Genomic DNA, 21,502 nt, shown 5'->3' with positions numbered 1-21,502 from the left:
ATATATAAAAGAATAAAGCAATTTTTAGGACCATAAAGACAATAGTACCATTTGTTACACTTCACAATTTAAATATATATATATATTATGACTTTTTCAAAATAATCATATTATTTCTCAGAATAAAATTTGTCAAAAATATTTAATTTCTAACTAAAGTGTAGTTTTAACACTTCACAAGTTAAATAAATAGATTTGTATTTATATTGGTAGTTTTCAAAATGAAATTCAAAGAAATAATAATATTTCTTAAATTGTTGTTCTTAGAAAATGTATGTAATGGTGCATAAATTGTAATCCTTAATTTAAATTCTTATTTGCTATACAAATAGAAAACTCAAAGAAATAACATTATTTCTTAAAATTTTAATACTTCACTTTAAATAAACATTTAAATAGTTGTATTTATATGTAACTTAAACAAATTTCAAAATAGTTTTATTTAAATATGACATAAAATCACTATATTCGATATAACTCACTAATCTGAGTTATTTCACAATAGGCCTGAAGGATTACAGTTTTTAATATTATTTCTTAAAAAGTTGTTTTGTAAAAAAAGTTATATATAAATATAACTATTTTTATATTTATTTAAATTGTGAAATATTATAAAGCACAGTTACATACAATACATAGATTTTTAAACATTTGTAAAAATATTTTTAAGAATGATTAATTTTATTATTTCTTTGAATGTTTTGAAAAAGTTTTAAATATAACTTTGTTTAATTTGTGAAATATTACAACTTAAATTACATACATTTTAAATGGTATATATATATATATATTTATTTATTTTTTTTTTTTTTTAAAAGAAATAATATTAATATAATGTAGTAAATATATACATTAGAACGAGTGTCTTATTGCATAATTAAATTCACATATGTTCATTTGGATTTGGATTTTTCTTTAAGTAAATAGTTAGATACAAAATTTAGTTTTCTGTTCATCTCAAAATAGAGTTTAGAATTGACTTTCTGACCATGTATTTAACAAACATGTCTCTTGTGTGTGTGTGTGAGAGACAGAGAAAGCTCTCCTCTGATTGGTTCCCAACAGAATGAATCATCAAACTATTTCTGTTGCAGCAAATAAGCAATTATGTGTTACCAAGGAAACCAAGTATAAACATACACTCTCACATAGACACACACACACACACACACACACACACACACACACGGGTTCAAACTCTGTACCTGGATTGCTGCAGGATGCTGCATCTGTGTGTTTCGATTTGTCAAACCAACGACAGTGAAATGATATTTCTAAATCTATGAAATCATATCCTGCATGAAGAACCTATTAAGACTTTTCACAATATTTTCATGACAATTAAGCACATTTCTTCCCAAATTCACATTACTATACTGCATCCAGACAGTTTGCTAGACTGTGTGTGTGTGTGTGTGTGTGTGTTTAAGAACAGAGCAGACGTAACAACAGTGACAGTATTGTCAGATCTAATACAAGACTCGCTTGGGAAACACATTGTTTATGTTTGGAATGGTGTGCTTTTCATACTATTTTGCAATATGTAAATAAAAAGACGGTCACACTTTATTTTAGGGTCCAATTCTCACTATTAACTAACCATTAACTATAACTTTTGACTCAATTAACTCCTTATTTGCTAATAAACAGCCAATATGTTAATAATAGACATGCTAATAAGCAACTACTTATTAGTGTGAATTGGACCCTATACTAAAGTGTCACCAAAAAGACTGTAATAAAAATTTTTTTGTTGTATACAAATGACATTTACCAACTGTATCCAACAATGTAATGCACTCCACTGGACCACAGAGTGATGAATGAACCAGAAATGCTTGGTAACACTTTAATTATTGCATTAACTAACATTAACTAATATTAAGCAATACATTTGTTACTATATTTATTAATCTTTGTTGATGTTAGTTATAATGATTTTTATTACTTTTACTTTCAAACTATTTTCTCATAAATTGATAATACGTTTCACAAATAAATACAAAGAAATGGTAATTAAATATGAAATATTAAAGTAGAAATACTGAGATAATATTTTGTTGTAAAACATACTCCAATAATTATTTACTTTTTAACAACAAAATCATTTTACAGTATAATAAAAAAAAACAATTGTTGAAATGACTTTTACAACCATATATATATGTATATACACACACACACACACAAATATTGGTAAAAATATTACTGTAAAAATATTATTGTTACATTTATTAGATCTCCAAGCTTCTAAATATATGCATATTATATACTCAAATTTTATTACATACTTTATATGTGATAGAAGCATGTTCATGTAGTTTTGGTCCTAATAAAAATTGGCTAATTATTATTATTATTATTATAATATGTTGTATATTTATAAATGAATACGCAGTGATGATTATGATGATTTACTGCTCAAGAAACATTTCTGATTATTATCAATGTCGAAAACATTTGAGCTGCTTCATACGTTTGTAGAAACTGTGATGTATTTTACATTTTTCAGGATTATTTTTTTAACAGAAAGTTCAAAATAATAGCATTTATTTGAAATAGAAATGTTATATACGTTATAAATGTCATTATTGTCACTTACTGTCATCAATTTAATGTATCCTTATGAATAAAAATAATAATAAAAAAGAATACATATGACGTACTGTATGCTATAGACGCATGTTAATGTAACAATGACATGCAGAAGTCATTTTACCAGTGTTCTATTTATGTGACATCACACTAAGTAGCTCCGCCCACAATGGGATTTCATTGGTTGCTGCTCCACTTAGCAGTACATTCTGATTGGCTGTGAATTTCAGCACTTTGCAGCTGCACAGTAGTTCACTTTAAATGGGAAAAGAAAAATAACATACACAGGCTTGTGTAGCTGGTCAGGACGTGCTGTCTGTGTAAAGAATAGATTAAATGATTATAATAAATGGAGAGTCCACTCAGTTCAATTATTTCTGTGGCTAAAGGTGATTACAAACATTCATCAGAATATGAAAGAAAGTGAGCGTGGGGTGACAAACGGTCAGGTTGACTGGTGTGTTAAATTTAGACATTGACATCAGCGTTAGACCAGACTGTACTGCGTTCCCATCACACTCCTGAAGCTTGTTAAAACACACACACACACACACACACACACACAACACGAGCCTCAGACACCTCAAGGCTGTGTTGAAAAAGATCCGCTCTTCTCTTTCCCCACAGGACGAGTGACTATAACATTCACAGAACACAAGACTGTAAAAACAGCCTCTTTTAATACAGAAACAGAGACAGACAGAGAGAGAGAGAGATGTTTCTGATCCCCCTGAAGTCGACATGAAACACTTTTCACAATCCTGAGAGAAACGAGACATTCAACAAGAAGAAATATGCAGGACAAGACCTGATTCTATCCATCAGGAATCGATCGGCTCATGAAAATTATGCCTTTATTGTATTAAAATTATATTATATTATATTATATTATATTATATTATATTATATTATATTATATTATATTATATTATATTATATTATATTATATTATATTATATTAAAAAAAGCTAGTTGTGTTAATTTGACAACAGATTATGAAAACATCAGTGTATGTATTAATATTTTGTATTCGTTTTTTACTTTACATTTTAGTTATTTTAGATTTTATTGGTATGTTTTATATTTTTTATATTTTAATGTTACTTAAAAAGATTTAGTAATTTGATTGTTTTTCCTCATTTTTTTTTTTTTATATATATTATTTATTTGTTTTAGTTATTTTAGTAAGTTAAACTTTTTACAAAAAAAGGTGTAGGATTTACTCTGGCTCTATTTTTACTCTATTTTTACTAAAACTGCTAGTAATTTGCACAAATATTCATAAATTATCGGCAAACAAAACAATTTTCATTACACACACACACACACACACACACACACACACATACAGTACAGTACAGACCAAAAGTTTGGCAACATTACTATTTTTAATGTTTTTGAAAGAAGTTTCTTCTGCTCATCAAGCCTGCATTTATTTGATCAAAAATACAGAAAAAAATTTAATATTGTGAAATATTATTACAACTTAAAATAATAGTTTTCTATTTGAATATACTTGTAAAAAATAATTTATTCCTGCGATGCAAAGCTGTATTTTCAGCATCATTCCTCCAGCCTTCAGTGTCACATGTGACATCAGTCGATCACATGATCATTTAGAAATCATTCTAATATTCTGATTTATTATGAGTGTTGGAAACAGTTCTGCTGTCTGATATATTTGATCAATAAAAGGTTAAAAAGAACTGCATTTATTAAAAATAAAAATTTAAATTCTAATAATATTTTTATTCTAATAATATATTTTCTTTACTATCACTTTTTATCAATTTAACAAATCCTTGCTGAATAAAAATATTGATTTTATTTTAAAAAAAAGTAAGAAAAAAAATTACTGACCCCAAATTACTGACCAGTAGTGTATATTGTTATTACAAAATATTTATATTTTAAAAACATAGCTTTTTTTTTTTTACTTTTTATTCATCAAAATATCCTAAAAAAGTATCACATGTTCTGAAACAATATGAAGCAGCAGAACTGTTTCCAACTTTGATAATGAATCATCATATCAGAATGATTTCTAAAGGATCATGTGATAATGATCCTAAAAATCCTCAGCTTTGCATCACAGAAATAAATGATCATTTAAAGTATAATACATCTAAAAACAATGATTTCAAGTTTCACAATATTACATTTTTTTCTGTATTTTTGATCAAATAAATGCAGGCTTGATGAGCAGAAGAAACTTCTTTCAAAAACATTAAAAATAGTCATGTTTCCAAACTTTTGGTCTGCACTGTAGATATATATATATATATATATATATATATATATATATATATATATATATATATATATATATATGAAAATATAACATTTCAAATAGAATTAAAGAGAATCAATGAATTGTGAATAATAATGAATAATGCCGTTGTGTGAATAATAAAAAAAAAGTAATTGGGATTGTTGCTGAGCAGTGGCAAGTTTCTTTCAGTTTAACATCGTATAAACCAACATCATTCCTAATAAGCTTATATTAATAATTATTCCTCCTCCATACCTTCCTCAGTGATCCCTCCATCCTGATCTTCACTGATGATCACTGTGTCTCCATGACGACCGTCCGCTGCTGATATCGGAGCAGAGAGTGACGTTCAGTCTATAAATAACCGACAGACGGTTTGTCCTTCCATTAATCGGTCTGTCGATGAATCAGACGGTAAATGATGACGGAGGATCAGCTTCTGACAGCACAGAGCACTCAAACTCTGGTTTTAGACCATTAGTACTCAACAGATGCTGTGAGGCACAGAGACAAACACACTCGTACTGTGCATTATAAAGAATAAGCTTTATGACACAGGTATGACACAAACACCTGAGAGAAGTACGCGAACAGACTGTTTGATCCCACAGGCGAAAACTAGAGTACGTCATTCATAGAAAGAGACAGAAATGCAACATTATAAACGTACATCAAAGAAGCAACAGACACACTCTGTATGTGTATGTGTGTGTGTGTGTGTGTGTGTGTGACTCCTTTGAAGATTAAACACTGACTACTGAAGTCTCTCTCTTTCTCTTGTGCGAAGGAAAACTTGAGGAAAAAGTGACTGCAATCTCACAAAAAACTGTCAAGAATATATTCATATTAAAAAATAGAAGAAAATATATTTTGTATGAATACAATATACCTTAATAATATAAGGCTTCTGGCATTTCATCATTTGTTTTAATTATAATGCAATGCAAAAAAAAAAAAAAAATGTTATGTACAGTATATACACACACATATATTAAATTATTAAAAATTATATAAATATAAATAGATTTTTATGGCAGAAATTATATGCAAATTATTAAGTATTATTCTTAAAATATTACCATAATAATTTTTTTGTCAAATGTAATTTATTCTTGTGATGGCAAATCTGAAACATTATAAATTAATTATTCATTTATTTTACATTTCTACGTTAAATTTGTTGCCAGTGCTGTATTTATTGTAATTTATCAAAATCTATTCAGGTATGAATATATATATATATATATTAAATGCAGTATTTTATATTACATATTCTAAAATGTTACACATAGTATCAACAGGTTTTTTGTAATATATTTTATAGGTATAGTATATAAGTAGATATATTTATATATTTTATATTTTATATTTATATATTTAATATAGTATATATTGTCATGACAATAATCACTCAATGCAAAAAAAAAATAAATAAATAATATATATATATATATATATATAAATAAAAAATTCTAATGCAGTTTTTTTTCTCATTCTTTACTGTGTAATGCAGTATGTTTTTTGTGCAGTTACCGTATATAACCCTGAACCTCTCTCTCTCTCTCTCTCTCTCTCTCTGTCTGTCTCTCTCAGTTTGTTCGCAGTATTCGCGAGGAGTGTTTGCGATCTTCGGCCTGTACGATAAGCGTTCGGTGCACACTCTGACGTCCTTCTGCAGTGCGCTGCACATCTCTCTGGTGACGCCCAGTTTCCCCGCCGAGGGCGAGACACAGTTCGTGCTTCAGCTGCGGCCCTCCATCCGCGGAGCGTTACTGAGCCTCCTGGACCATTACGACTGGAGCCGCTTCGTGTTCCTGTACGACACAGACAGAGGTAAGAAACACACACTTGTGCCTGCAGCCGAACTGAAAGACTATATCAAACGTGACCAGCCAATATTGAGTTGTTTAAACACTTTCTGGTGTCTTGGTTTAATGATTTGTTTGTTTGAGCGGCTTGAGGACAAACTTCTGTCTCAACCCATCTTTGTAGACAGAGAGAAGAGATGAATTTTGTTTGCATGTGGCGTAATGATGATACGATCGCAAGCATTTTTGAACGTGAACATGAAATGAGTAGACTAGTTTACATAGTTATACATTCAGGGTTATTCTTGTGAACTAAAACTCTTAAAAACATTTTGTTAGTTGAAATAATGATGAAATAAATTGAATAAAATGAAACGAAATAAATACTAGCTGAAAAATAAACTAAACAAAATTTAGAAATGACACCTTGGCCAATAAGTACATTAAAAAAAAAAAAAAAAAAAAATATATATATATATATATATATATATATATATATATATATATATATATATATATATATATATATATATATATATATATATATATATATATATATATATATATATATATTGTTGACTGAAAAAAAAATGTAATCAGTAAAAATTTATAAAAAGGCAAAAAAGACAAAAAAATAAAAATATAGAAATGTACTTATTAAAATATTAGTAATAAATAATACTAAAATAAATATTAGAAAAACCATAAACTAAACAAAAAAAAAGAAGGAACTTAAATTAATAACTCAAAAAACTGAAATGAAAATAAATTAAGCCTAAATAGCAATATAAAACAAACAATGCAAAAGACAAAATTACAAAAATCTTTATAAAAATAAAAATACAAAGGTAATTATATAAACAAAATAGAATCAAATACGTAAAAATAAATATAATAATAAACAAAACTAAAACTAAATAAATAAATATTTAGTAAAAAGAGGGAAAGGAGAATGATATGATTCTTCTTGATATGATTTGCTCTTCTTCAGTCCATTTTAAGCCCAGCATTCGGACACAGAGCGCCTCAGATCTCCTGCCTGCTGTCGGTCCACTGCTCATCCTCGAGCCCAGAGCGACGCGGGCTGCAAGCCAATCATCCAGTCATCCGTGATCTCCTGCTTAAAGACCAGAAAGAGAAGCTAATGGATCCTTTGCATCTGCTTTCTTCCCTCGTCTTCATCTCCTCCCTCACTTAATAAGTGCTGATGTCTGAATTTGACTGATAGTCTCTTGAGTCTCTTCATCCGAGCTGGCGTTGAGTCCAAGGACGACGCAGCGTTTTTTCTGCATCAATTTAGCCTTTGTCCTTCTGTTTTGAAATAAGCACTAAAATTACTGACTGGAAAATGGAAATAAAAATAAATTAAACCAAAACCTTAATATTTAAAAAATAAAATAATTAAAATAACCTAAATCTTAATATAAAAAAAAAAAAATTAAGAAATGAATAAATACATACATAAAAAAATTTAATAAAAAGAACAACTGAAAAAAAAAAATTAATTAAAAGAAAAATGTAAAATATAAAAATTAAACACTACTAACACTAATATAATGGTAATACATAACACTAAAAATATTTTTTTATAAAAAAAAATGACAAAATGATTTCAAATTATAAAATAAAATAAAATATAAAAATAATATAATATTTTATATAATTATTAAATAAAATAACAAAATGCATTCGATATATAAATAAAAGTAATATTAATAAATACTGCTTAAAGAAATAACTGGACTGGAGTTTAAGCACTAAAATTATTAACTGGAAAAACATAAATAGTAATATATATTTTTTAATTATTAAAAAGTAAAATAAAACATTTGAAACATATAAACACTAATATAAATATAAAGAAACAAAATTAAATTGGAATATTATTAAAAACTATAATAGTGTATAGTAAGGAAGGCCCAGGATGATTGAGGTTGAGATTAGGGAGGTTAACTAGTGCCAACTTCTCAGAAAGTGTTTTAGCAATTATTTATTTAGTGAATCATAAGCGCTATTCTGATCTTGAGCCGCTTGATCTGCAGTTGGCACCGATTCCGAGGACATGGCATGCTTCCCCTGTCAGTTTTGCCTTTGTCCTCGTGTTTGTGTTGATTCCCCGAGCGCTGAGGAGGTTTATCAGACTCGCAGACACTCAGTTTGACCTCACACCTCCGTCAGCAGATCTGCATTGCGGCTCTGTCTGCTAAAACGTCTCCGATCGCTCGCTCATACACGTGAAATGGCTGATCGCAGGGGAACGTCCGGCTTGTCTGGAGATATTAGCATCACTGCCAGCAGATATAGAAAAAAATACATCTATTCACAGATGAACAGGAAAGCCATACTGCAGATTATTAACTAAAATAGCCATTAAGACACTTTACCGACATGTAAAACAATCAAGCATAATTGGCGGACAGTGAAAGCTTGTTAAAAATACACTTTTTTACAAAAACGGAGAAGAAATGAACAGAAATGTGTATAGATCTTAAGGGTGTGTGAAATTGGCAATTGAAAATGAAAATATCTCTATTTTATTGTGGTATTTAGCAGTTACAGAAATGTATGTTTTTATTAAGGTTCAAGTTTACCACCTTAAACTGATTTTCAGAGGCATTTTACCTTTTTACGACCATTTTTTTCTTACTTTATTCAATGCACGTGTCATATTTTATGTCAAATTCTTATATTTAATCAATAAATTAAGTTACAATAATAAGACCCTATATTAACTTTATATTTAATGTACTTTAAATAAGTAGTTGTAGTCATTTATTCATCCAATTTGCTCTAAATGCTGATTCAGTCAGATAAATATTTAAAAAATAATCATTGTAGTCTTTCATTCAACTAAAAATATTTTGATTTTCATTGATTCATTCAAAAGCGATTCATTCAGAAACAAAACATTGCTATATTTCGCTCTGTATCCTCAAATGATTTACAACCAAAAACTGATCAAATTAAATCCAACCCACGCATTTACATCTGCAAGTGTTTGCTCATCTGCATTACATCTAGAATGTTTCCTATCAGATGTCAAATAAACGTTAGCTATTTAAGATGTTTATGATTTAGTGTATGTAAAACTGATGTCTGAAAGAGGTCTGTCAGATGTTTGTACACAGCAGATGCTTTCCAGATGCAGACGTACATGCAATCTGAGTTGTTTAACAGCACTGAATTATAAAATCAAGAGAAAGCTGGTCTTTGTAGGCTGCTAATTTAGGGCGAAATGCATCTTTCTTTAATTCTGGTCATTCAAAAGTGCATTTTGATTGCACCCCCGCCGTCAGCTGCCTCAGGATAGTTGCTCAGTTCTTTATTACGGATCTCTAGCGTCCGGTAGGTTAGTGGACGTCCTTGTTTACGTTCGTTGTGCCGTTTCAGCAGTGCTGGAAACCGCTCGGCTATTAAATGCTAGCAGCACAGTTGAGCGAACATCTCCACTTACAGGCCCTGAGTAACTGACACAGCCGTTGCTACTGGCACGCTCACTTTAGCCGAGAAACGGACCATCTGGCAGTCTGGATCGGACTGTTAGCGACCAGTTCCAGCTAGCGCTTTGACACTTTAGCTAGAGTCTCGCTACTGCTACCTTTATGAACACTGAGAGAAATACTACTGCACTGCATGCAAAACAACTGTCAGCAAAAATATGAGACAGTACGGAATGCTAAACTTTCAATATAGAATTCCTGTCTCTAAGCAACTTTATTGATAATTCACAGCATTGAAAATACATTTTTGTTTCTGTGTGTGCATGATATATGTGTTCTCAAACTTTCAAAAAATGATTGCTTCATTCAAAATCCCGCTGCTCTTATCTTCACTCCGCTCTTGACTTAGACTTAGTTAAGATTAGGACAAGCTAGACAGTGGTGGATTTAGAAAAGAGGGAGATCCTTCCACCAGCCAGAATGGTACATGAAAATGTTCTGGATAGTGATTTGTGTCTCTCTGTGATGGTACCACACAAGGCATCGCTCATCTGTAGATCTCAGGCTTCTGGAGTGGATGTAGAAGAGTGAGTGGAAGTCGGCAGGTGTTGAGCCTGTCGCTGTTCTTTAAGCAATCAATGTCTTGAACTTGATGCGAGTCGCAAACAGTAGTTAGTGCAATGCCAAAAATAGGTGTGTGACATGGGCCCTTTTGAGCTCAAAGAAGGCCAGTCGTGCTGCTGCATTCTGAATCATTTGTAGAGGTTTAATCACACATGACGGAAGTCCAGACAGAAGAGAATTGCAGTAGTCCAGCCTAGAAATGACAAACGGCCTGGACAAGATATTAAGCTCTTTCTGATGTTGTGCAATGCAAACCTGCATGATCCGTTTTTGCAATGTGGTCTTTGAAATTCAGCTGGTCATTAAAGATTACACCAAGATTTCTGACCAGAGTTGATGGGGTAATTGTTGACAAACTTAGCTGGATGGTGAAATCACGCTGTAGAGTCGGAATGGCAGGGAAGATGAGAAGCTCGGTCTTTGCCAGTTTTAGCTGTGGGTGATATTCTTTCATCCAACGTGAGATGGATCATCTGGTTGAAATGAAAGATAGTGCTGTGTGTCTTTAGTATAGAAAAGGTAGGAGAAACCATGTTCCCTGTTGTGGGTCCCACTAATTTTGTGTATACAGAGAATAGAAGGGGTCCAAGTACTGATCCCTGAGGAACCCCAGTGACCAGTTGGTGTGCTCTGGACACCTCCGCTCCCCAGGCCACCCTAAAAGACCTATCTGAGAGATAGGATTCCAGTGATGAGAGGGTGGACAAGAGGATCTGATGATTCACAGTGTCAAGAGCGGTAGAGAGATCCAGCAGAATGAGAACTGATGATTTGGAATCAGCTTTCGCAAATCCGCAAGGCTTCAGAAACCGAAAATAATGCAGTCTCAGTTGAATGGCCACTTCTGAAACCTGACTGAAGAAATAATGATATCTGGTTGAAAACAACTCGTTCAAAGTTTTTTCACTATGAATGGAAGGAAAGAGACTCCTGGTCCAGGTCTGTAGCTATCTACAAGTGAAGTGTTTAATGTTGAGCAGTGGGGTTACCCGAGCCTGCTTGAATGCGGTGAGGAAAATGCCTGGGAGAAGAGATGTGTAGATGATATAATGTTACTGCCTGTTACTTCTGCCTCAGTGAGGGGACAGGAGGAGGAGAGGGCAGTTTTAGCAGTGTATGTGGTTTGGAAATGGAGGTGGTGGACGGGGACACAGAAGATGATTTAATGTTTTGACGAGATTAGATGTGTCTGGAGCGCTGTTGATCTTGTTGTGGAAATACGAAGGATTTGCAGTTTGGACTTTGGCAGAGAAAGATGAAAGCAGAGACTGATACAAACTCAGGTCAGACGGATCTTTTGATTTGTGTCATTTTCTCTCTGCTGCTCAGAATTTGGACTGATGTTCACAAAGAACAGGAGACAGCCAGGGGTTAGAAGAGGCAGCACAGGCTCGCCTGGAGTAGAGAGGACAGATACCGTCTAGACAAGAAGTTAAAGTGGAGCATAAAGTGACAGCTGCTACATTCACATCCAGAGATGAGAAAGGTGTGGGTGAGAGAAGAGTGTGGACGATACTATAGAGGAAAGACGGGAGGGTGAAAGGGAGCACGGGTCCACAGAAAAAGAGAGAGGTGCAGCTTTTTTACTGCAGATGTATGTATGTATGGATGGATGGATGGATAGATAGATAGATAGACAGATAGACAGACAGACAGATAGATAGATGGATGGATTTTTACAATTTTGAATACATTTGGAATCATTTCAATGTTTAAAATGTTTAAAATATTTAAATATTTTACATTTTTATTCATTTTTTTCATTTTCATTTACTTATTAGATTTGCATATTTAAAATTGTACAAAATTATAAGACTATATGTAGCTCTAAGTTCTATGAGCCATTTTGCTAATATCCTAAAATGGCATTAAAGTGTAAAAATAATATTAATAATAATGTTAAATATGTACATATTTACAAATATAAAAATATTATGTTTAATAAAAAAAAAAAAAAACATATTTTGAGTCGTTTTGCTAAATGACACTGCATTTCTCCAAAACCTCTCCTTTTGATGTAGCACGTCACATGACTATACATTCACATAGCGCTGTGTTTGAAAAGCAGCTGGTAAAGGCTGTGTTTTCATGCGGCGCGAGAGGCAAGTGTCCATCCGTCCGTCCACACACACACAGACTGAGGTTTGTGTACAGAGGATTCTCCAGCTCTCTGCTGCCAGTCTGTGTTTACTCACAGGACAGCTGGTACCGCTTCATTATGATTGTGTGTGTGTGTGTGTGTGTGTATGTGTACGAGCTCACGGTCATCTGTGGTCTGTCTGTGTGTTGTGGCCTGTCTCATATCTGTTGTTGTGAACCTGCTCACACACACACACACACACACAGACAGAAAGATACTGGACACTACATATGTCCTGATGTCCAAAGTCCTGCGGTGCGACTAAAGGCCAGTTTAAAGGACATCTGTTGCTCTTGGCCGACATTACTGGCACACTGATGCAGAATACACATGGGACATTTGGACAGGAGACAGAGCCCGAGCGCACACACACACACACAAACACAGACACACACACACACCCACACGCACGCACGCACACACACACACACACACACACACACAAACAGTCTGGAAAGGAGAATATAGCTGAATTATGTAGCTTCTCTCTTTTTATTATTTGCATAATATTGCATCAAAATTACTTTTTTTCATATTTTGTCAGAGATAATGGAGTCAGTATTATATTAATGACACTATTATAGTTTTTATAAATAATTAAATTAGTTTTTATATTTCTGTTTTCATTTTATCTTTAGTTAACTTTTTAGTCTTTAGTTGTGTGTTTGTCATTTTTATGGTTTATTATGATTTGTAAAATATGTCTGTATAGTTTTTTTTCTGATTTAGTTATTTTAGTATATGAACATTAAGTATCTCATTAAATAAAAATGAGAAATGTTACAAAATAAAATAAGTTCAAGTTTTTACCTACAGTTCGAAGGGTTTTATCTGATTTATGTTGCATCTTACTTTTTAGCATCTGCATAAAATTGCAGAAAAACTTATTTTTCATACTTTGGGAGATATAATGGAGTCAATGTTATTTTAGAATCATTTGGGTATAATTCTACTTTTTATCAATATTGTAAATTATTTAATATTTTCTTTAATTTCTGTTTTCATTTAAATGTTAATGTTTTAGTCATTTTTTATTTATTTTATTGTATTTCAGTTATAATAAGGGTAAAGTAAAACCATTTTGTTATTGTTTTAGTGAACTATAATAACCCTGAATAGAGTTTAAAAAAAATTATGTTGCATCCTTTTAGCATTTGCATATAATTGTATAGTTTTATTTTTTTCATTTTCAAGTTATTTATTTTTTAAGTCATCTTTGTCTCCCATATTTTTATAAAATAGATAATTAAGACAAATGTTGACATACAGTAAGTTGCTTTTTTAGTAGTTGCATAAAATTGCATAATTTAATTAAACTATAACATTCTTTTAAGTTATTTTTTCTCTCTTTATATATATATATATATATGGACAGTTAGATCATTTGCGCTTGAAATAAACTGATGAGAGCTGTGACTCTTTTGTAGCTGTTGCGATCTAAAAGTCTAAGTCTCTCTATTTGTGCTCCATTCAGTTTTCTCTGCATGTTTAGGTGAAGATACATGTGTTGTTGTTGTCAGGATATGCCATCCTGCAGGCCATCATGGAGAAGGCGGGTCAGAACGGCTGGCAGGTCAGTGCCATCTGTGTGGAGAACTTCAATGACGCCAGTCACCGAAGACTGCTGGAAGACCTGGACCGGAGACAGGAGAAGAAGTTCGTCATCGACCTCGAGGCAGAACGACTCCAGAACATTCTGGAGCAGGTGAGCATCACATCAAGCAATCAAAATTAACCACATTTACAATCCTGGTCAAACACAATGGATACAATAAAATGCTCCGCTACATTGTTTTTCGTGTGATATATTCTTTATATCATTATGCAATAAATTGGGCTGGGAGTGTAATTTCATGTTGACTTATACAATTAAATTTTTTTTACACTTTTTTTTTTATTTACATGCTTTAACTCTATTTTAAAATATTTAGATATTTTAAAATATATATTTTTAAAACATATATATTTTTTGACTTTGAAAATATTCCACAATATGAAAAGAATGTATTACAATCTAAATGTTTTATTTAAATTTTTAATTATTAAAAATAGATTTTTTTTAAATAATAAAACTATATATAGTAATGTAAGTGTTTTGAGCAGTTTTGCTAACTGATTTTGAAAATATTCGACAATTAATTTCTTCAAATTCTAAAATGTAAAATTTTCATTAATTTATTTAAATACTTTTAAATATTTACAAAAAATGCATAATACTATATATAGCTCTGTGAGCTCTTTAAGACATTTTGATAACTGACTTGAACATATTCTAAAATATTAAAAAAAGAAAATATTTATTAAATTTGTAAAAAATATATTCAGATCTTTCAAAAATATATATTTATAAAAAATTATAAAAAAAAATATATACTAGCACTGTAAGTGTTTGGAATAGTTTTGCTAAATGACTAAAAACAATCTACAATTTCAAAATTTAAAATATTTTACATTTTTTTTTTATAAATAATTATATTTGTATTTTTTTTAATATTTACAAATATTCTGATAAAAACATAATATACAAAACATAATATATAATATCAAACTGTCATTTAGCCATTTTGACGGACTTTGAAAACATCATGCAACATTATAATTTTTTTTTACATTTAATTACTTATTAATATTTAGATAATTATATTAGAAAATATATTTTTGAAAACCTATTAAACTGTATATTCTACAATATTTTTAAGTGCATTAATTGAAAACATAATTTTTTTTTAATGTTTAGATTGTTAAATATATATATATATATATATTGTTAAAAAAATAGTACTATACGTGCTTTGAGCAGTTTTCAAGCTGACTTTGATAATAATATGATAATATTATTTATTTCTCAATTGAACTTCTTTATTGTAGTTTTAAAACTTCTTTCAAAAATGTTTTAAAAAACAAAACTTTAGTGTACATTAAACGGTTTAAATGTGTAGCAGCTCCATGGTTCTCATGCGGTAATGATGTCACAGCTCAGCTCTCAGGACGTCTGATCTATGAACTCTGCGATTGAGGGGCGTGTTTGATTATTTCATGGTCCGTCTGTTCCTCAGGCAGACCTCTGAGGTGCCCATCTATCAGCCTGACAGCAGATGTGGCAAACACACACACACACACACACCCACACACACACACACACACACACTGTCTCGTGGTTGGACATAGTTAGGTACAACATCAACAGAATGTTCTCTCTACATGCCCTGCCAGAATGTTCCTCGAGCAGATGTGATCTCACACCGATACCAGTTACACACTAGACAAATCTCAAATACAGTATTTGAAAAAGACTATTTACTTAAAGGAATAGTAAAAAAAAAAAAAAAAAACTCTTAGATGAGTTTGTAGCATTGCATCAGTGTCTCATCAATGGATGCTCTGCAGTGAATGGGTGCCGTCAGAATGAGAGTCTGATAAAAACATCACAATAATCCACAGCACTCCAGTCCATCAGTGAACATCTGGAGAAGACAAAAGATGAAACAAACCCAGCATTAAGGTGTTTTTGAGTCCATAATCCATACGAATTCTTCCTCCAGTGAAAACATCATCTGAATCAGGAGAGAAATCTGCACCGTTTACAATCCAAAACAGATCACATTTTGAAGTGAGAGACAACAGGAGATTAACTTTTTCACTGGAAGAAACGTTATTATGGATTATGAACTCATGTTTTTGCCAGAAGCAATGGTTTGAAAATCATCTTAATGATGGATTTGTTTCTTATAAACACGTCTTCTCCAGATGTTCACTGATGGACTGGAGTGCTGTGGATTATTGTGATGTTTTTATCAGACTCTCGTTCTGACGGCACCCATTCACTGCAGAGCTTCCATTGATGAGACACTGATGCAATGCTACATTTCTAACTTTTTGTGTTTTTTTACGTCAAAATGTTTCTTCTGGCTGGTCCATAATCCATAATTACACTTCCTCCAGTGAAAAAATCCTCTTCGAGGCGATGAAAGCGTTCTTTTGTCACGAATGACCTGTTTTTAATTCTGTAATTGGTGCTGAGACTACAGAATCATGGGTAATGTAATCTATTACCAGGAATTATTTACAAGTATAAGTAAAAACAAATGCATGCTGATGGCTTCATCAAAAATCAACTATCATTTTAATTATACTTACATTAAAATTTGAACTGCAATTCTGCATCCTATTTGGCACATTAATACAAATGCATTGAAATTGAAATGCACACAGTGTCTTGGAACATAAACTCTATTTATATGTAAAAATACTTTCCCAAGAATATATGATAAATAATAAAATAAAGATTGTAATAAAACAATCTTTGTGCTACTGTATTTCCAGCCACTCATTCCTTGTATTTCTGTCTTTCTCTCAGATTGTGAGTGTGGGGAAACATGTGAAAGGATATCACTACATCGTCGCTAACCTGGTGAGTGCTGGCGCGGGTTTATACAGTGATGGAGGAATACAGCTGGAGGAAATGAACAAATATAGAGGACAGTGTGTCCTCTGGCTCTGAGCTTCACTTTCCTGAAGAAAACCAGAACGCATTATTACATTTTGGCATCTAACTCACATCGTTTGTGAAGGACTCCTTAAATGTGCACTTGTGCTTTACTGCGTGATCATATGCACAATTTTCAGCTTCTGGACGATAAAGCAGATTTAAAATCACAGAGATTTGAGGATACAGGACTTTTTTTTTTTTTGCTTATTATGAAACCACCACCATTGAGTTTTAAAAGCACCAAGTAAATTTAAATTCTAATTATAAAAAAATCATATTCAAAAATGATATTTAATATAAAAAAATAACTATAAGAATTATTGTTAATTTTAAAATGTATTTCCTAAATGTATAATTAAAATGAAATAATTAATTGACCGCAGTTGACACCCAAGAAGACCTTAGCAAATGTAAACATTTCCAAATCTCTTTTAAATAACTTTATATAATTTTCAATGTACTTGTATCTTTTTCTAATTAATTAAAATAATATAATTTATTAATTTATTTTAATATATTTCATTTAATGTAAGGAATTGTAACTATTTGTTTTATAAAACTTAATGTAAGACTCTTCTTTCTCTAATTCCATAAAAAATTGAAAAATATAATATATATATATATAATATATTTTTTCATATTTTTTAAAAATGTAATTAGAAAAAAAAAATTAAAAAAAATATTTGTTTTTTTTTCAAAAAAAAAATTTCAACATTTTTTTTATGTAACTAGAAAATACAAATAAAATAACGCAACAAACTAAACATCACTAACATCATCTTAGCAACAATAAATCAATGCCAACGCCATTAATCTTTTAAAAAGCCACCAAAAACACCCTAGCAACAACTCAATCTGGATGATTAATTTTCTCTGAACTGGTCGTTAGTCTCAAGTATTTTGCCGTCTTGTTTAGTTTTGGAGACTCTGACTATGATTGACTGCTGAACCCGAACTTTGTTACGTGTGATTTATCATTGCTTACTTTGTGCTGTGCCTTGATGCATTCTGCGTGGACATTTGTTAGCGTCAGCATCTGGGATATTATGAATTGTTATAACTCACTCTCACTCAATCTCCCCTTTTCCACCTTTTTATCTTTTCAATGCATCGGCTGCATTCGCTCTCACCCTGCTCTTTGTCTTTTTTCCCGTCAGGGATTTAAAGACATTTCTCTTGAGAGGTTTATGCACGGCGGGGCAAACGTCACTGGTTTCCAGTTGGTGGATTTTAGCAAACCAATGGTGATTAAACTAATGCAGCGCTGGAACAAACTAGACCAGAGGGAGTATCCAGGATCCGAGAGCCCACCCAGGGTACGCAAACAACATAATTAAACACAAATGCAAACACCAATAAACCAGAATAACAAACACTGTGAACATTTATTTGCACACGCTTTATGTTTCAGCACCCAGTTCACTAAATTAACTCAGAGATCTGAACTAAACACCATTGAATCCATCAGCAGAATAATTCCTTATCTACTCAAACAGCGTGCTTCGAACCCCTCGAGCAAATAGAAGTTGGTTTAAATCAGGGCAAAACTCTGATAATCCTGTCGGACGCATGTGGCAGAGATCCAGTCACAGATGTTCAGCCAATCAAACAGTGACAGGACACATTCTTCGTCAAGCTTTAGCCAATGAGATTCAACGAGCAGCTGCCCAGGCAATGCGTGAGTCAATTAAGCCGTGACAGACCACAGCCGGAGCTACGTTTAACCTGTCTGTTAGGGAACATGTGAAATATAGTCTTAATACAAGTAAATACATGTTGTGTTTTGAAGACTGTGATACCATTTTAGACAAATTCACATTCAGGGGCACAAATTCAATGTATCCAACAATGTGCTTTTCTTTTATAAAGGGATTCAATGAAAGCAAAAAAAATAAAAAAATTAATAAATCTATATATATATATATATATATATATATATATATATATATATATATATATATATATATATATATATATATCAATTATAATTTCATCTTTAAATTCTTAATAATAATGCAATTATTTATATGCCTTGGGTTGTGTAATAATAGTCCAAAAATAAAGTACTTATAATTATATCACAGATTACATTTACTTTTTTATAATTACATTATTACTTATTTACCCAATGACAGTAAATTAATGATGTACTGATTTGCCCTAATTCTCCTATTTTCACTCTTAAATTTGAATAAAATATGTTATATACTAAATACAAAAAAGTATTTAGTATAAAGTACTAAAAAGTACATTTAGGTGAAGGACATAAATATATTAAAATAAAAAAAATAATTCCTGTTTTGCCACCCCCAAATATAAAACATTAAGATGCTTGTTATAACATTTAAAATATATATATATATTTTTTTTTTGATTTTAAGGACCCTCAGGGCCTTTTTGTTATTCACACATATGCTACTAAATCCATTTTACATTTACACACATCTATTCTTAGTCTCAAACACAAGTGAAATGTTCGCACAGTACCACACAAAAAGTATTACAGTTCTTTGTATAGAAAGCAAGACAAATAAACTCATTAAGATGGTTTTATTCTGCATAACCTCACCTCATTGTGCAGTCCTCAGCTCAAAACCTTGCTTTTCTCCTCTGTTGATAACGTGGAGCTCCTTCTCTACTCCCATTGATTAGTACTTCCATCCTGCGGTCCCTACTATAAATTATCAAAGGAACATCAGACCAATCTTTACGGGTTCATTAGAGCACACTTTATAGGCAAGAGCCTTGACTATCTCCATCTCTTGCTTGCTCTTGATTTTCTGCATCTCACTCGCTGAGTCCCCCCTTTAATGTTGTTGTTTGCTTCTGTCTTTCCCTCAATGTTAATTGGATGTTATTATGCCTCTGCTAGAACCATAAATCTTCAACTGATCAAATTCATTCATAACGAACGGTGTCTGTGCAGATCCAGCCACTGAGGCTTTTTCTGTCTTATTGGGGTAATTTACTCATGCAAATAGCCATGCTTTTGTATTCGTTTATGGAAATAACAACAGATGAACATCCATTTTTATTTCTGGTGCAGTGAAGCTTTTTTATTTTACTGCTAGTGGTACCTCATAAAGAGAAAAACAATGCACTGTTTTCCCCAGCAATCTCTATGGATCTTTACTGCTCTGTAGCAGCAATCTGTACTGCTTTACAGTTAAATAGCTTTTCCAGTAACAAGTAGTGGTGGTGCTACATTGCAGTTTTATGTCACATTGCATTACGTACACAGCCTTACAAGCAAGCCGGCAGAGGCAATAATCAATTCACTCACCTAGATTGCCCTCTCTGTTGCATTTACATCTACTTTAGGCACTAGGACAGCTCTGCATTATAATTGATATGTGATTATAAACAAGACACATGGGTAATGTAGTGTGAATGAAGTAAAGACACAATATTCCTTTTACCTCCTCAGTACACATCATCATTGACGTATGATGGTGTGCTAGTGATGGCAGAGGCGTTTCGGAATCTGCGTAGACAGAAGATCGACATCTCTCGCAGAGGCAATGCTGGAGACTGTCTGGCAAACCCGGCTGCTCCTTGGAACCAAGGCATCGACATGGAACGAACTCTGAAACAGGTGAGAGGATGTTATCTAAAAAATGGAAACCACAATTAACAATGGGCAAGACTCTGTGAGACAGGTGGGAATGGGCTGGACTTAGTGAGACAGGTGGGAATGGGCTGGACTCTGTACGACAGGTGGCAATGGGCGGGACTATGCAAGAAAAGTGGGAATCGGCTGGACTACTACAGGTGGGAATGGGCTGGACTTAGTGAGACAGGTGGGAATGGGCAGGACTCTTATGAGACAGGTGGGAATGAGCAGGACTCTGTTTGACAGGTGGGAATGGGCAGGACTCTGTTCGACAGGTGGGAATGGGCAGGACTCTGTTCGGCAGGTGGGAATGGGCTGGACTCAGTGAGACAGGTGGGAATGGGCTGGACTCAGTGAGACAGGTGGGAATGGGCTGGACTCTGTGAGACAGGTGGGAATGGGCTGGACTCTTTTCGACAGGTGGAAATGGGCAGGACTATGCAAGAAAAGTGGGAATCGGCTGGACTCTGTTAGACAGGTGGGAATGGGCTGGACTCTGTTAGACAGGTGGGAATGGGCTG

General features: G+C 32.4%; 1 protein-coding gene across 5 annotated transcripts in view; it reads left to right on the top strand.

Moving 5' to 3' along the window:
- Nucleotides 1-21,502, top strand: part of gria4a (glutamate receptor, ionotropic, AMPA 4a) — a 70,739-nt gene that overhangs the window by 7,804 nt on the left and 41,433 nt on the right. For all 5 annotated transcript variants that reach the window (XM_026254953.1, XM_026254952.1, XM_026254956.1 and 2 more), the window contains exons 3-7: nucleotides 6,461-6,700; nucleotides 14,400-14,584; nucleotides 17,237-17,290; nucleotides 18,526-18,684; nucleotides 20,796-20,963. In XM_026254953.1, the coding sequence (XP_026110738.1) occupies nucleotides 6,461-6,700; nucleotides 14,400-14,584; nucleotides 17,237-17,290; nucleotides 18,526-18,684; nucleotides 20,796-20,963 (806 nt within the window). The remainder of the gene's footprint in view (nucleotides 1-6,460; nucleotides 6,701-14,399; nucleotides 14,585-17,236; nucleotides 17,291-18,525; nucleotides 18,685-20,795; nucleotides 20,964-21,502) is intronic.

Source organism: Carassius auratus, unplaced genomic scaffold (assembly GCF_003368295.1).
Source record: "Carassius auratus strain Wakin unplaced genomic scaffold, ASM336829v1 scaf_tig00040578, whole genome shotgun sequence".
Lineage (NCBI taxonomy): Eukaryota > Metazoa > Chordata > Actinopteri > Cypriniformes > Cyprinidae > Carassius > Carassius auratus.
Note: the sequence above shows the minus strand (reverse complement) of the source record. Positions and strands in the feature narration are given on the sequence as shown.